The sequence below is a fragment of the Lacerta agilis genome, chromosome 4 (assembly GCF_009819535.1).
Source record: "Lacerta agilis isolate rLacAgi1 chromosome 4, rLacAgi1.pri, whole genome shotgun sequence".
NCBI classification, from domain to species: domain Eukaryota; kingdom Metazoa; phylum Chordata; class Lepidosauria; order Squamata; family Lacertidae; genus Lacerta; species Lacerta agilis.
Genome location: NC_046315.1, coordinates 43,641,563 through 43,659,767, shown reverse-complemented (window position 1 = coordinate 43,659,767; position 18,205 = coordinate 43,641,563). Strand labels below are relative to the sequence as shown.

General features: G+C 38.9%; 1 protein-coding gene across 3 annotated transcripts in view; it reads left to right on the top strand.

Annotated features, from left to right (window-relative positions):
• The window catches only part of ROBO2 (roundabout guidance receptor 2), a 980,064-nt gene that overhangs the window by 892,329 nt on the left and 69,530 nt on the right, over positions 1–18,205 (top strand). For all 3 annotated transcript variants that reach the window (XM_033146834.1, XM_033146835.1, XM_033146836.1), the window contains 3 exons: positions 4,751–4,982; positions 10,219–10,343; positions 15,215–15,386. In XM_033146834.1, the coding sequence (XP_033002725.1) occupies positions 4,751–4,982; positions 10,219–10,343; positions 15,215–15,386 (529 nt within the window). The remainder of the gene's footprint in view (positions 1–4,750; positions 4,983–10,218; positions 10,344–15,214; positions 15,387–18,205) is intronic.

The following is an 18,205-nucleotide window of genomic DNA, read 5'->3' as shown; positions in this document are numbered from 1 at the left end:
AGAAGCCAAAATTAAAATCAGTCACATTCATATCTATCGTGCTTCACTGTTCCACTTAATTAGAGAACAGCATCGATAACACATGGCCTCACATTTTTTCAGTAACACAGAAATTATAACTTGCATTGGATAATACATAATAGTTACTGAGAGCGACCTATGATTAGTTCAGTCTATTACAAAGACCACCAAAAGTATGGAATCATTTTGAAACAGTGGATGAGTCTTAAAAACTGTTTTGTTTTTATAATATTAATGAGTTTAACCATGCCCAATAAATGCATTAAAAAAAATTCTGATTCTTTGCTCAGCTACAGCTCAGATCAGTAGCAATTTTAATGAATTTTACATTATAGTTCTTAATATCTTTATTATGATATTAATTAATATGCAGTTAAGGAGAAATTCTTCAAATTTCAATGTGACACAGAAATTAACCTTTAATAATAATAATATTTGTTTGCAGGAACATAATACATGAATTAAAAGTCTGAAAGTGGTTATTCTCAACTATATTGGGTAATTTTAGCAATACTGTTTAGGAGATCTGGCATCAGCTTATGGCTATGTAGAGTTTTATTGATAGAGTATTAAACTTTATCTAATGATGGCAACTGTTCTATCGCTTACAGGGTACATTTAATAAAATATTAACAAAGAGGGGAAAGGCCTCAATTGCCATTATATTATGACCTTACAAATTATTGTGACAGTGCCATTATTTGAATTCGTTGCTGGTTCCAATAGTTTTATTAGCACTTTTTAGTATACAGTATTATTTGCAAACTTTTCATCTTCATAAGCAGACATGTGAGGTAGTTCATTAAAATGCATACTTTAAGTAAAACTGGAGTATCTTGAAAGTGTATACTTTCAGTGTATGATGTGTATGATGTGTGACAGCTATTTGAAAGGTCATTTGTGTTTAACAAGGAGAGAGTTCGCATGGTGGATGCTATTCTGTGTACATATTACCAAGACACAAAGCATGACCACTCTTGTGTTGCACTGATTGAAACAGGAGTGGGTTTTGTCAACCTGTAGTCTGCCATCTGCCTTAGCAGTGGGCTAAGCAGGATCTTGATCATCCCTAGAAATTGCCTATGCTCTGTTTTCATATAGGACACTGTTGTTACTAGTATACTTAGCATGCATGATAGTTTTTTGCTCAATGATGTTTAAGCGTAACATAGAACACCTGTGATATAACTGTTAGACCATGTCTTACTAAGCAAATTCTTGTGCCAAATTGTCCATATACCCCCTTCCACCAGCAACATTGGGAATTTGTCTTCCTGTTCAGAAACCATCATTTGGAGTTCCTTTAATGTTCTCAGAATAACTTATTAGACACATAGTGAGAATGAGTCAGAACCAGATATAGTTAGTTGAACTTAGGTACCATTGAAATCAATAAACTTAGTCGTGATTTTAGGTTGCATTGATTTCAAAGGAAACTAAGTTCAGCTAACTTAGTCTGAATCCATCACACATTAATCAATTGTTATTTGGAAAAATGTTTTTGGACTTTTATATCAGTGACAACATTTTCCTATATGGAATGTTTATTTTATTCATTCATATATCCCACCTTTTAAGAAACCTTCTTGCAAGGCAGCATTTCTGTATCATCCAGTGGTACTGTAGAACTTTATGAGGGCTGGATATAAGAACAGATGTCACTATAACACATCAAAATGTGCTGACAAACCACAGTTGTAAACTTCTTTGCAATTATTGCTGCTGCTGCTGCCAGCTTTATAGTACCTAGCTACTATTCAGAATCCAAAGTGACATTTGGGATCTAGGAACTATGCAACAAAACTTGCTTTGACCCAGCACATTGTTCATTTTGTAGCCAGGATACATAACTGATTTATGTAACTATGAACAGGGGTACAAATCAGGAGTGAACAGTGTCATAGGGCAGCAGAGCTTACCTTACCTCTTGACAGCTGAATCACTGCCACTTATCAAGAAGGAAAGGAAAATACAGAGGTGAAGCAACAGGGAGGTCAGTATGGTGCAAATGCACTGGTGGAACCAATTCAGCACTCTTGCTGATATTTTTATGCTGTTCTGACTCCCCCCCCCCCCGCCCCTTCCATTCCTGGTAAATAGCAGTGACTCATATGATGGGAGGTCAGGTGAGTCCAACTGTCTCACCACGCCATCCACTACTGGTATACACACGCACACACACACAGCAAAATTTAAGATCTGAATAATTTTTAATGCTTATTTTAAACATACTTTCTCCAAATACACCTTTCTAAGTGTGTTTTCTCTTGTAACACACATTTGTAAACACCTGTTGACACTAAGTAGGGTCAGGAAGCACTGTGATTGATTTCTTCCAACAACCCTACCTGGAAATATCGACCTTCCTTTGGAAATCTTCCGCTAATGAATGGCTGCTGGGTGTGATTAATAAAAGATGATGGAAAATTACTCTACATATCTTCAAAGCCACTTTTAGCACTTGGACCACATATTTTCCAGAGTTGAGTTGTTTCATTGAAAGATACATTAGTATAATGTTCAAGGAAAGTCCAGAGTCAAATCAAGCCCTGCTCTAGGAAGATGAGAAAACGAGGGGAAGGGATGTGTATGTATGATGAGAAGGAGGAGGAGGGGAGGAGTTTGGATTTGATATCCCGCTTTATCACTACCCAAAGGAGTCTCAAAGTGGCTAACATTCTCCTTTCCCTTCCTCCCCCACAACAAACATTCTGTGAGGTGAGTGGGGCTGAGAGACTTCAAAGAAGTGTGACTAGCCCAAGGTCACCCAGCAGCTGCATGTGGAGGAGCGGAGACACAAACCTGGTTCACCAGATTACGAGTCTGCCGCTCTTAACCACTACACCACACTGGTGTAGAAGCAGATGAAGTAAGATACAGAAAAAGAAAGGTGGAAAAGGATGGAAAAAATAGCAGAGGAACAAATAGGTTTAAAATATTTTGTTTAAATGAGAAAAGGGGGGAGGTTGAGGTTAACAATAATATGAAAGAGCAACAGAGTTATTGAGAAATTAAAACATGGTAAAATGAGAGAGGGGAGAGCGCAGGATGACAAACGAGAGAATTGTGTTGGGAAATTGGGATGTGTTAAGGCCCTGCACTCAGGAGCAGGTGTGGGAGGAGAAGACACTTGGTTCCTGTCCTGTTCAGCAGTTCAGTGCAGTATCAAAGAGTACACTCTTTGAACTTAATGGGCATGACTAACATAGTTCCATTAATTTCATTGGGTCTAGCTGCCTGAGTAGAACTTAATTGAATACAACCCTCTGCCTTCAGCAGCCAAGACCAGTTTTTAAGTTAGCACTGTCATCTGGGTCACCAGATTTTTGCAAGCCTGCCTCTGAGTGTGAGCAAAGGACTTAAGCCCACTACTATAATTTAGATATGGCCATTGTTTAAACTTAAATTTGGTGGCTTAAACAAGACTATCTTAATTCATGTAGCTTTATTAATGTTATGTCTTGGTAGGAAGACTCTGCGGAAGGGTGGGGGCTGCTGAGCATTGATAACTGGAAGAGAGCAGGGGGCGGGTTTTTCTTTCATCTATGTTTGCTGCTGTGTGAGTCTTGAACACTTTTTATTCTGCATCCATTTCTTTACATATAATAATGCAATCCAAGTATGTGGCCTGAAGTTAATACTTTTCCACATGTGGTAAGACAGGAAAACTTCACAGCCATCTAAGTCAAATACTTTTATGTAAGGAAGAAACAAAATATTCATTTTATTGCTGCACCATATACCTTGAATACCATAGGTTGTGGCTATATATAACAAACTATAGAGAGTAACTGAAAGTGTGTTTTGTAGTAAACACTTGGTTCATAAAGTATCTGTGTCCGTAAAGCATTTAATTAATGAAACTCAAATGTGGATAAAAACAATTTGTCCTGATTTACAAACCCCCTTCATTTGGAAGCAGCTGCTTAATGTTCTTCTTAAAAACACAGCTTGATTTTTTCAGTATTAACAAGCTATTATTGTGAGTTATGTCCCTCCTTCAGTGCATAAATTCCCTTAAAGTGTATCTAGAGAAGTTTATAAAATGCAAGCTTAATGCTGTTGTAACATATGTTGCAAGGTTTTTAACAACGGCAGTTTTGATGAAACACATTTATGCATTGATCTCATAAATTTTATTTCAGTTTCTTGTTTAGCTTGTTGTGTGTGTTTTCCTATAATAAGAACCTGATCCCCCATTGAAGAAGTTAATGAGAAGTGTAAAGAGAATTTAGTAAAGGTAATTGATATTAGTAAAATGGCATAGGTCTTTAACCTTGCACTCATTCATTCTTGATATAGCCCAATATAACTTATAATTCTGGGAAATCTTTGATGAGCTAAGCAAGCTGTCAAGAGAGTGAAGAAAATCCTACTTTGTCGAATCTTGACTTTCTGGCTAGAATTAACCATTCAACCAGCTGTATACAGATATACTGAATATGCCGTGTATGTAATTCTTTGGGGCACTTTGCTTGACCAGAAAGCAAACACTTTTACTGCTTTTTAGAAACAAAGCAGCATATTTGTGCAAGCATCCCTGTACCCCTTTCAGTATTTCTAATAACTGTTGGAGTGAGTGCATTCAATTTGGCAGTTTTGTTTATTTAGCTAGGGTGGATGGGTTTTATTCCAGAACAAAATTATCTGTGTATGGAAGTTCAGAGAAAATGAAGTAAAATTCCTTCTTCTTCTGATGGTAGAAATGTTTGTGTTAATATTTTTGCAGGTTGATCGCCAATCACAATTTATTCAAGGTTATCGAGTCATATATCGCCAAACATCAGGCCTACCTTCCCCTTCTGCATGGCAGACCCTAGAGGCCAAAGTTCCCACGGAGCGCAGTGCTGTCCTAGTCAACTTGAAGAAAGGAGTTACTTATGAAATTAAAGTTCAGCCATACTTCAATGAGTTTCAAGGGATGGACAGTGAATCAAAATCTGCCCGTACCACTGAAGAAGGTAAATAAAAACTATTAAAATAATAATAGGCTTGTGTGTTTTGGTGAGTTAATTACATATTGTCCAGTATGCATATGGGGCTTTCTACAAGTAGGAGTTAGCCTTTTTTCTTCAATGAAGTTGAATGTGTACACCACAGCCCCAAAGTAGACATAGACTCATAGAGTTGGAAGGGACCCTGAGTATCTTCTAGTCCAACCGCCTGGAATACAGGAATATGCAACTGCCCCCTACAGGGATTGAACCTGCAACCTTGGCATTACCAGTACCACAGTCTAGCCAAATGAGCTATCCAGTCAATTGCAATTACTGGTATCTTTGTGACTATATATGCCCCACTTACTGTGTTTTCGTTCATTATATTTCTATGCATTAAAAACCAATAGGCATACTTTACAGGATGTATCAGTAACTTTAAATAAAGAAAGAGAATGTTAGTAAATAGACAATTGAAGAGAAATAAATTGTGTTGTCTCTAGGATTTGTATTGGTACCATTGTTATTCTGCTAATTCATAAATTAACTGAGAAAGCGAAATTTGCAGGTGACAACAAATTCTTTAGGGTGACAGTGAAGAGGTCCACGGAACCTCCAAATCAGGTGTAACTAAAAGGTAAAATTCATGTTAGGGATCACTAAATAGAGATTAAAAACAAAACAGTATTATGATGCCTTTATATAAGCCCATGCTGTGGGCAATTTTGGAATACTGTGTATAAATAGATGAAAACACCAGTTGTGGTTTCAAATAGTTCGAGCCTCAAAAAAAATGTTATAGATCTTCCAAAGGTACAGAAAATGGCAACTACAATTATCAAGAAGTTGGAGCACTTGTACTACAGAGAAAAGCTAAAGTGCTTTGCTTCTCTTGCTTTAGAAAAAAGATGGCTAAGGGAAGACAGTGCAGACATTTATAAAATTATGACTGGTGTCAAGAAAGAAGCAGAAGAATGTTCTTCCTCTTTCATAACACGACAATTTGGTGCCACTCAATTGATGGAATGTATATTTAGGGTAACCATCAGAAAATCCTTCTTTGCACAAAGCATTATCTTTTACAAATCACAAATGTGGAGATGGTTTGGGTGCTGGCTTATATGGTTTTGAAGGAAAGTTAGACAAATTGATGAAGTTATAGGTATATTCACTGGGAGGCAAACAACAGAAAAGGTCTTCTAGATCCTAGAAGCATCTAGATGGCACTGTTGCAGACAAGAGGCTGGACTAGATGAAATTCCTTTGTGTTCCAGCATGGCTGATCTAACTACATTGTTATGCGTGTCTTCATAGGCACACAAAAATAAGGTTAGGAAATGGTTTAACAAAACAACCATTAGACAAACTTGGTATCTGAAGAAGTGTGCATGCACACGAAAGCTCATACCAGGAACAAACTCAGTTGGTCTCTAAGGTGCTACTAGAAAGAATTTTCGATTTTGATTAGACAAACTCAGTCACCCAAGTAGGATTGAATTATTATTATTATTTGCATATTTTTTGTTAATATCACTTATTCTAGTTTTTCCCCAGTAAAATAAAAAATAAGAACTGCTAAATGAAAAAGATAATTTTTTTTAATTCCAGTTCTGTAGACTTCTTGAAGACTGAGTGATGGTTTCATTAATGGCTGTTATTTTCCAGTCGTGTATGCCAGGTTATTGCACATTCTGAAGGCTACTTCTTTATAGAGCAAAGGCTTTTAGACTGTCCCTGCCTATAGATATGTTAAACTCACAGGCCCTAAACTGTTGTGTAGATTAATGTAACCTTCAGCCACCCTGCCTCTTGGTGTCTCCTTCAGTATAAAAAGAAAGAAAGAAAGAAAAAGACTGTAACAAATTGTACTGTCAACAGTTAAATGTCAGATACTGGGGGGGGGGGGGGGTGTTTAAGGCCCACAAAGTATCTGCTTGTATAAGAGACTATTTATAGGCTTACGTGCAAAAACTACTGCATTCACAAACTGTCATTGCATGGCCATTTTCTTTGGTTCCTTAATTATATTTGTAATTATCTTGGGTTTATGCTTTTTTAGACATAATCGCAAGAAATCTTTTTAATGAATATGGTTCACTTCTCAGAGAAAAAAGGCAGTCTTTTTAAAAGTGTCATATTTTATGCATTGATATGATTCTTATTTCAATAGGAGAAAAACCTGTTTTAGAAATGGCTTTAGATATATGATATGAGTACTGTACTTTTTCAGTCACAGAATGTGTATTTTTAGTCAGGCAAATACTTAAAATAAGTATATCTCATTTTTCACGGAACTGAGTATGAGAGGAAATGTTTCTTCTGGGGCCTAACTAAAAAAATTGATTTTATCACAGTTCCCCACCACCACCCTTTTTCCTGAAGTCCAGACATTTGTCACAATTCAGTATCCATTCATCTCCTACCTCTTTGGCCTTGTGAAAGTAACAAATGGAATTCTGTTTGGTTGTGTCTGGAAAAGATGAGCAGTGATTTTGGTGCTTTAATATCTGTGGGAAGGAACTGAGCACTGGAATAATTGACCTGTCAAGAATCAGGCATGGTGTTCTCCACAAGTCAGCAGCAAGGGAAATGAGAAAACAGTTTAAAAATGTTATTTTTCAGTGTGGTCCATTTAATAACTGCAACACTGTCAGTGAAGTGCTTTAATTTATATTATGGTGTCAACTCTTGCAGTGGTATTATACAGATGAAGATAGAACAGTTAGATTACATAGCTAGAAATTACATATTGTATTGGCATATATGTGTGTGTGTAGGCATATGGTCAAGTATGTAGATATAAAAATAGTTCCAGTTCCTCCACGCTCTCACTCAATCAAGCTTTAAACCAGATTCCTACGTATTTTCTAGACCTTAAAATCACACAGCATGCTGGACATTTTATTAGTAGAATTTAAAATCATGTAATTGTTTTGCTTCTTTTTTGAGTTGCATGATGCAGAAAAGCTAGAAGTCATTAACTGTAGGTGTATTAAGTAGAAAAATGAAGATAGATGGGTTCCAGTGTACTTCGATAAACCCTATATGCTAGAATCTCTGTTTATATGTAGAGGCATGTGGGATCTTTGGGTAAGCCTTTGTCTTGATTGGAGGGGAGGTTGTAGCCTCTGCTTGCCCCGCCAAAGTAAAAAGGATATCTCGTTAAAGGCAGAAGTACTGTTTTGGGGGGACAGGAGGCGGGCAGGTGTGGAGGACTCCCTGGTCCTGAATGGGGTAACTGTGCCCCTGAAGGACCAGGTGCACAGCCTGGGAGTCAATTTGAACTCTCAGCTATTCATGGAGGTGCAGGTTAATTCTGTATCCAGGGCAGCTGTCTACCAGATCCATCTGGTATGCAGGCTGAGTCCCTATCTGCCTGCAGACTGTCTCGCCAGAGTGGTACATGCTCTAGGTATCTCCTGCTTGGACTACTGCAATGCGCTCTACGTAGGGCTACCTTAGAAGGTGACCTGGAAACAGCAACTAATCCAGAATGTGGCAGCAAGACTGGTGACTGGGAGTGGCCACCGGGACCACATAACACTGTTCCTGAACGAGCTACATTGGCTCCCAGTATGTTTCCAAGCACAATTCAAAGTATTGGTGCTGACCTTTAAAGCCCTAAACGGCCTCAGCGCAGAATACCTGAAGGAACATCTCCCCCCCCCCCATTCTGCCCAGACACTGAGGTCCAGCGCCGAGGGCCTTCTGGCGGTTCCCTTAATGCGAGAACTGCGGTTATAGGGAACCAGGCAGAGGGCCTTCTCAGTGGTGGAGCCCGCCCTGTGTAATGCCCTCCCACCAGATGTCAAGGAAATAAAGAATTACCTGACTTTGAAAAGACATTTGAAGGGAAGTTTTTAATGTTTGAAGTTTTATCCTGTTTAATATTCTGTTGGGAGCTGCCCAGAGTGGCTGGGGAAACCCAGATAAATGGGTGGGCTATAAATAGATAGATAGATAGATTATTTATTTATTTATTTATTTATTTATTTATTTCCTTTCGGACTGGCCAACCTCTAAGCCTACCCATGATGGGCCAGTTTGCGGGCAGGTCTAGGATCCACAGCCAAGGCCAGCAAGGTAAGCTGCAAACCTCTGCTGGCCGATGGTTGTCATCCAAAGGTCAGGTTGCAGCTGGCTAGCAGCACTGGCCCGCAACACCGCTGTGCTAGGTAAGGACAAGCATACTTCAGTACTTCAGTCACTGAGCAATGCTATCCTTCAGGATAACCCATTCCATTCTCCTCCTCTCCCACGGTTAACAGTCAATTAGCACTACCCATTCAGAAAGTTCAGTTCTCATTGCCTGTTTTGGGATACTTCCCTTGAGGTTTTTGTTTTTGATTATTTTACTAAAAAATTTTTGTACTTCTGTAAACCTCAGAACCTCTCTCTTGTGCACTGATGGCGCCTTTTGCCTACTAAAAGAGAAATAGAGGGAATAATGTTGCTTTCCTCTCTTTCAGTTATTTTGCAATAAATTGCCATGATGCATCAAGCCTTTTTAGCCATACAATATGGGTTGCACATGAATTGCAATGCCTCTTTTCTTTCTTTCTTTCTTTCTTTCTTTCTTTCTTTCTTTCTTTCTTTCTTTCTTTCTTTCTCATTTAACCTCTCCACTGGGTATGGGGGAACAGCCAGAAAGTAAGCAGACACAAAACCTATGTTGTGTATCAAAACCAGCTTCACACTTCTCTGGGTTTCAACCCATGTGCCTTTAGGGTCTTCGGAGATCATCATCAATATTTCTAGAGTGCTTAAGTTGTACAAGGTGATGTAAAGCATATAAAAACATACAAGAATTCTGCTCACAGACTTTACAGTATACGTTTAAATGATATCAAAATAAATTAGACTAAGAAGCACAAAATTAAAACTGAATGTCTATATCCAGCATGAAAAAGCCTAAATAAATATTGTGCATGAAAAAAACCCTAAATAAATATTAGTCTGGCAGTGAGCTATGAATAAGGTTCAGAATGGCAAAACAAACAAAAATCCACTGGGGTATTAATTTGACACGACACTCAGCCCTGGAACATGTGAAGCAAAGGAAAGACGGCATTTGCATACATTGCTGTTCCCACACTACTGAATAGGACAGACATCTGGGATTAGGGGCAAAGAAATTAAGATCACACTGTCATTCAGTATGTGCTGCACACCTGTACATACGATGTTGGTGTTGAGCATAAGCTTTTAGAATACTTAACGAAGTGTTTTTCCTTCAATTTATTACATCTCTCTGCTCCAGCTCCAAGTGCCCCACCACAATCTGTTACTGTTCTCACAGTTGGAAACCACAACAGCACCAGTATAAGTATTTCCTGGGATCCTCCACCCCCAGATCACCAGAATGGAATCATTCAAGAATACAAGGTAGGAATGAAATGTAGCAGGAAGAAAGCGTCTCAAAATATAATGGATGTTTTTTGTTCATTGTATTAATAAATAATTTCTGTAGCATCATTTAGTTTTAAAAGTGTTACGCAATAATCATCCCCATAACATTGCTGTGGTGTAGCTCATGGTATTCCCATGTCACAAATACAGGAACTGAGAGGGCAAGCCTTTTTTTCAGGCAGTTCAGTGTAAAAGTGGCTTTTCAGTTGAGTCTTCATTTATCTTTAAAACAACTTATAATTTGTGAGAGGCGCTTACTAGCTCAATCCCCTCCACTGAGCTTATATAGCTGAACAGAGAGTTGATTCTGGGGACCTAGATACTCTCTGCTATTCCAGCCGTGCGTATCTTAAAATAACAAGATAGCTCAACAGCAATCCTTTTTGTAGATTTGAAAAAAAAAACAACATCTATATAACTGGTAGTATAAGGTTTGGAGTGTGGTATGATCTTTTACTGAGAATTCCAACATCCTGGAGGAACAAAGGTGTCTGTTTGCTATTATGGAAGAGGTGAGACTTCTGATAAATCTTGGGTTCAATTTTGATGTAACAAAGCCAATGTCGTTGACAGAGCCAAAGCTGCAGGAGAGTTTCAGCCTTCCTTTTAGGTATATCACTGTTCTAAAAAGAAGCAATCCCCCCTAGGCACACACAAGAGTTTGCATTCTCCAATTGAGGCTTTAAACTTTTTTTTTCCCTAGCAGTTCGCTGAATTGAAAACTGTTTTTGAAGCTCTTCAAAAGAGCTTGTGATCAGACCCAGTCTTTGACATTTTTGCACCCGAAGCAAAAAAATAAAATAAAATAAAAATGACAGCAGCACCCCTTCCATCCTGCTTAGGACTGGAACTCATTGTTTTTTAATTACACAGAGGGAAAGGAGGTCAGAGGAGGTAGTAGAAGGGCACCTTTTCTGGAATCTGTTGCCCAAAGCCTGCTTTGTTTGTGGTTGAGGAAAGGTGAGCCACTGTTAGAAAACAACATGCAGAGACCACACTAGGCATGCAGAGAGAACTGTAAAACTAACAGACACCTGGTCACAGCTGTTACCAGAGTAGCACTCACAATTCTTGTATTAAGCTGCCTCTCATAACTGGACTATCTACAATAACTTCCTTGTTCCATGGGTTGTAGGTTCTCCATGTTTCTTACCTATATTGCTAACTATGCCCTAAGGTTTTCAGTTTAAGAGAATTTTAGTTAGTATACATGGCAATTAATGCTAATTTGCTCCAGTTATTTGGTTAAGTAGAAACATCTGCATGATTTTTACAATGAGATTCTGTTTACCTGAAGGGCATGGTATGCATTATAACAAGTGATTGTATATGTTTCATTGATAGTTCATTTACCTGTTAAATGGATAGGCATGATTGCATCAGTGCAGAAGATAGCATTTATTTTTATTCTTTATAGAATATTTTTGTGAGATGGGTGAATGCCCTTGACACATGACATTTATTATAGCAATGTGCTTCCTATTAGTAAAAGCCAGAAGTAGAAGCCAGAAAGGGGGGGGGGGGAGGCAATGTAATACCTTTAGTGTATATATTCCCAGAAGCACACAGCACTTTTTATATATATAAAGATGCAGTCTGAGAGATTTTTGCTGTCTCAGTCCTCTGAGTGCATATAGCCTGTTCCAGTGCCTCCAGTGTACAAGAAGAGGCCCTGTTATAGAGATTCGTTTGATTGTTTTCATAAGAAACAGGATCGCTCTGAACAGGAATAACACACAACACCACTTACAACATTTGACCAGCATAACCTTTCTTTGGTACTGTAATTTCACAGATGAATACATGATTGCTTGAGGTCCCTAGAGTGCTAGTTAATGGATTCTGCACTATTACAATAATTGAATACCAAGATTTTTTTTTGTCTAAAACAGAATTCCTGCAATTTTCTCAAATTCCTGCATTCTTAAAAACAAAAGCAAACTCCACATGAATAAATAAGTGAAACAAATGCCTTGGAATAATCTATTTAGTGCTGCAAAGTGATGCATTGGATGGTTATAATCAACTCCATACCACAAAGTGATGGTTTAAATTCACATATGTGGTATTTAAAGGGCCTTTTGTGCATTTCTTTAGTTATAGCAAGAAGAAGAAACCTGGATTCTGAAACCTGGATTCCTAAACCATTTCAGTAATGGCTGCAATAAGAGAAACAGAAAATAGATAGATAATGTATTAGCACCTACAAGAATTCCTTCCCTTTCATATATTAGGGTATTTTGTGTGTATTAATAAGAGAACTTATAGTATATATAATGAGTACATGTGTAAAATGTAAAGGATGAAATATATAAATCATGCACCTTCAGCAGGCATCTATTTTGGGTGGAGAAAAAATCAAGCAGTAGCTTCTTACTAGATAAATTAAAGTAACATGTAGCTTGGACTTAAGTTGGAAGCTTAGAAGGAACCAAAGACCAGGTACAGATCTAATCATAGAATCATAGAATTATAGAGTTGGAAGTTACCCCAAGGGTCATCTAATCCAACCCACTACAGTGCAGGAATCTCAAAGAAAGCATCCAACCTCTATTTAAACACCTCGAAGGAACACGAGTTTACCACTGCTCTTACTATCAGAAAATTCTTCCTGATGTTGAGTCGCAATCCCCTGCATGTGGAATCCCTTAACCGCACCAACCTACTGAAAAGTAACATTTTGGATTTTTGCACAACTGATAAATTTTGGGAGCAAAGACTGAGTTAGTACAGAAGCAAAGATTCCTGGGTTACTGGAAATACAGTATTGTGTGTGTGTGTGTGTGTGCGTGTGCGTGCAGTCTCTGATACATGTATCTGCATACATTTTCATTCATTTGTTCTGGCCACATGATGAAATTTCATGTGTACACTTAGCCTGTTGTAGTACTCCTTGATGCCTTTAGGTTCTTATGCACATACACTGGGACCTTCCTGCATCTCAATATACAGGAGTGGATTCAGAATATGATTTCGGTTTGAGAAAGTGGCAGTCACTCCAAAATTCCCATTCCCATTTCAGCATTGAATAAATGTACAGTGGTACCTCAGGTTACATACGCTTCAGGTTACATACTCCACTAACCCAGAAATAATGCTTCAGGTTAAGAACTTTGCATCAGGATAAGAACAGAAATTGTGCTCTGGCAGCGCAGCGGCAGTGGGAGGTCCCATTAGCTAAAGTGGTGCTTCAGGTTAAGAACAGTTTCAGGTTAAGGACGGACCTCCAGAACGAATTAAGTTCTTAACCCGAGGTACCACTGTAATGGGATTGAATCAGCCTTGACAAGGGGATTCTGACCCTGTTGTTCTTATTGGGATCTTTTTGTTACTTTTGATACTGTTGACCTACCTAGTATGCTGCTGAACTGGCTTGGGAGAACAGTTTTAGTGGTTCCAATCCTATCTTTGGGGTTGGTTTCAGAGAACAGCATTGAGCAATTAATTTTTGGCCTCCTGACGGTTGTATTGTAGGGCACTGTAAGTTACCATTTCTTGTCCCCAATACTATTTAATATTTGTATAAAACTGTTGGGAGAAGTCAATAAAAGATGTGGAGATGACATGTCATCAGTACACTGATGATACCCACCTCTATGTGTTACTCTGTATTGGTCTTCAAATGTTTTTTTTATCATTTATGTTTTATTGCCAAATCACTTTGTATTTTTTAATGGAAAGTGATTCATAAATGAAATCAATGTGTGATGGCACTTGAGGGATCATGTATGTATGTATGTATGTATGTATGTATGTATGTATGTATTTCTGTATACCCACTCTGGGCTGCTCCCAACAGAATGTTAAAAATGTTATTAAACATTAAAAACTTCCCTAAACAGGATTGCCTTCAGGTGTCTTCTAAAAGTCAGATAGTTGTTTATTTCCTTGACATTTGATTGAGGGCATTTCATAGGGTGGGCACCACTATTGAGAAGACCCTCTGCCTGGTTCCCTGTAACCGCACTTCTTGCAGTCAGGGAACCACCAGAAGGCCCTCGGAGCTGGACCTTAGTGTCCGGGCTGAACGATAGGGGTGGAGACCAAGGCAGTTTAGGGCTTTAAAGGTTAGCACCAACACTTTGAATTGTGCTCGAAAACATACTGAGCGCCAATGTAGATCTTTCAGGACTGGTGTTATATGGTCTCGATGGCCACTCCCAGTCACCAGTCTAGCTGCCGCATTCTGTAGTTTCTGGGTCACCTTCAAAGGTAGCCCCATGTAGAGCACATTGTAGTAGTCCAAGCGGGAGATAACTAGAGCATGCACCACTCTGACAAGACAGTCCGCGGGCAGATAGGGTCTCAGCCTGCATACAAGATGGAGCTGGTAAACAGCTGCCTTGGACACAGAATTGACCTTCACTGCCATGGACAGCTGTGAGTCCAAAATGACCCCCATGCTACACACCTGGTCCTTCAGGGGCACAGTTACCCCATTCAGGACCAGGGAGTTTGCCACACCTGCCCGCCCCTGTCCCCCAAAAGCAGTACTTTGTCAGTAGCATAGAGTAACTTCAATGTCGGTCAGGGACAGCCAAAATGTTTCTCTCCAGATGTTGTTGACTATGATTTCCATCATCCTGGGCCATTAGACATGCTGCTACCCCTAAGTAAAAACAATATTGTTATTATCAGTCTGTCTTAGAATTAATAATAATAATAATAATAATAATAATAATAATAATAATACATTTATCAATATTTCTTTCACTAAAAGTTCAAAGAAATAACAATTCAGATTTATGTACCGGTATATTTATTTTTGTAATTAGGATTGCTACTACCTTGTATTCTCAAAGGGGTATTATCCATTCTTTCTACATAATTCAACTTCCCTCTTTCAGATCTGGTGCTTGGGTAATGAAACAAAATTTCATATCAACAAGACTGTAGATGCAGCAATTCGATCTGTTGTGATTGGAGGCCTGTATCCAGGTATTCAATACAGAATAGAAGTTGCAGCAAGTACCAGTGCTGGTGTTGGAGTGAAAAGTGAACCTCAACCCATAATAATTGGTAAGTGATTATTTATCTTGCAGTTGTATTTTGTGTCCTTAGCATATTTCAATACCTTTCTGCAGTCGTAGATGAAAATATAAAATATCTGAATTACTATTTCACTTAAGAAAAGTTTCCAAAATGAAAACAGATTAATGGGCTGGTTTTCCTGAGTTGAACAAACAGAGATTATTGTGTGAAATTAATATTGCATTATGAATTTATCACTGCAACAGCTTGATAGATTTATAGAACACCTAACTAAAGCTTTCTCTTCAGATTGCTAGATTATTGCTTTACTTAGGTTGCTGGTGCCCAAGGCCATGTTTAAAGGTTGTTTTTGTAGCATTGCTGTTTATCAGCTATTCTAAGCAGATGATCTATCCTATATTATGCCAAAGCACAAAGAGTCTTAAGTCCAAAATAGAGAGGGAAACTGGTAATACTATCCCTTTTCTTTGAACGGCCTTTTTCTTATTAGTAGTCTCCATGCTGAATTAATTTCATAACCTAAGGCAAACCTAGAACCTTATCCTTCTGAGAAAATTCTCAAGCATAAATTGGAAAAAGCATGCTTTGTCTGTGTGAAATATGCAGTAAAACTGCACTCAGTTGTGTGCTTCATTGCTGTGTGGAAATATTTACAATATAGAAAATCTGCCTTAAAAAAACACAACTCCATAAATTTTGAATAATCGTTTGTTGGCACTACAGAAGGTGATTTGCATATTTAAACTTGCCCTTAAGTAAAATAAAACCTTATATGTATTTTTAAAACTAGCATATCAGAGAGAGAGAAATATTGTCTCTACCCTTTGGTTTGATGTGCTAGTTGTCTACATCTAGGGAAGATCTTTCTTAAAATTTTATAGCATTGAAGCAGAACACCACACCTGCAGTTTGAATGGTGCAATCTCAAGAGGGCTGTAAAAAATGGTGGTTTTTTGATGCATAAATTAATGCCAATTTGATGTGCTTTAATTATACCTATATTTTGATATATGAAGTAGATTGATTTTGAGACAGAATTGATATAGCTGCTTATCTATCTATCTATCTATCTATCTATCTATCATCTATCTATCTATCCCTTATTTGTATCCTGCAGGATATATGGCAGGATATATTTATCCTCATTCTAGCCCTTTGAGATAGTTTCCGCTGAGAGAGAGTGACCAGTCTAGTGTCATGACTGAATGAGAATTTGAACTCAATTCTGATCCAAGCTCAGTCAGAGGTGTACCTAGTAGTTAGAGAAATCAGCCCCCGCTGGGGATACAGGCTCTGGGGGGGGGGGGAGCAAAAATCACCGGGATGGAGTGTACAGTGTATACATGCATGGTGATGTGCCACCGCTGTTGCAGCAACATCAAATGTGGAGCTTCCTGTCCTTCTCACAATGTGGCACAAATGCATGCATGCTTATTTATTTATTTATTTATTTAGCCTTCCTCCTCACCTCACTTTTACTCCAGATACTTCAGGTACATGGGTCATGTAAAATGTAAAGGTAAAGGTACCCCTGACAGTTAAGTCCTGTTGTGGACGACTCTGGGGTTGCAGCGCTCATCTCGCCCTATAGGCCGAGGGAGCCGGCGTTTGTCCGCAGACAGCTTCCGGGTCATGTGGCCAGCATGACTAAGCCGCTTCTGGTGAACCAGAGCAGTGCACAGAAATGCTGTTTACCTTCCCGCCAGAGTGGTACCTATTTATCTACTTGCACTTTGACGTGCTTTCGAACTGCTAGGTGGGCAGGAGCAGGGACCGAGCAACGGGAGCTCACCCCGTCGCGGGGATTCGAACTGCCGACCTTCTCATCAGCAAGCCCTAGGCTCAGTGGTTTAGACCACAGCGCCACCTGCGTCCCTCATGTAAAATGTAGTAATTTCTAATGTGACTATTGCAGTAAAGTGATTTGGGGGGGGGGGCAATACAACTCCTTGCCAAGAGCACGAGGGACCCTATGTACAGCTCTGATCTCAGTAGTTTACCTGCTATAGCACACTGAAAGAGATTGCATGATTTCTCTTCAGCATTCTCAAAAGTCTTTCTGCATCTACTGTTGGTTACTGCTACTATTATGTAACATGTAACATGACACTTTATGGAGCACAGTCCCTATGATGAGGACCTACAACTTGCCTGGAAATAATGTTTCCCCGTTGTTCAGCCCATTCAGACACTAAGGCCCATCTCTGAGGGCCTTCTGGCGGTTCCCTCCCTGCAAGAAGTGAGGTTACAGGGAACCAGGCAGAGAGCCTTCTCGGTAGTGACACCCGCCCTGTGGAACACCCTCCCATTAGATGTCAAGGAAATAAACAACTATCTGACTTTTAGAAGACACCTGAACGCAGTCCTGTTTAGGGAAGTTTTTAATGTTCAATCACATTTTTAACATTCTGTTGGGAGCCACCCAGAGTGGCTGGATGGGTGGGGTATAAATAATAAATTATCATCATCATCATCATCGTGTCCCAAAACACCCTGAAACTACATTAGAGAGATGTTGAGTGGACAAGAGACCATGCAATATAGTGTATAATACAGTAAGCCCACAACTTGTGTGATTAAACCTGTGTGCATTCAGCTTTACGCACTTGACAAAAAATATATACAAAAATTAAAAAGGGAGTGTAAAGGGACCAGAGTCTGGGGGAAAAGACTTTGCCAATCCCAACCCCATTGCATCCAATGTCTTTTGGTTATATGCAATTTTGATTTCAGGTGTGATTCCCAGAAAGTAATCCCCTTGTAAGTTTGGGTTTACTGTATACTTAAAAATGCAAAACAGATGAAAGAAGAAGTTGAGAGAGAAGTGGTCAGAAGTGACACGGTAG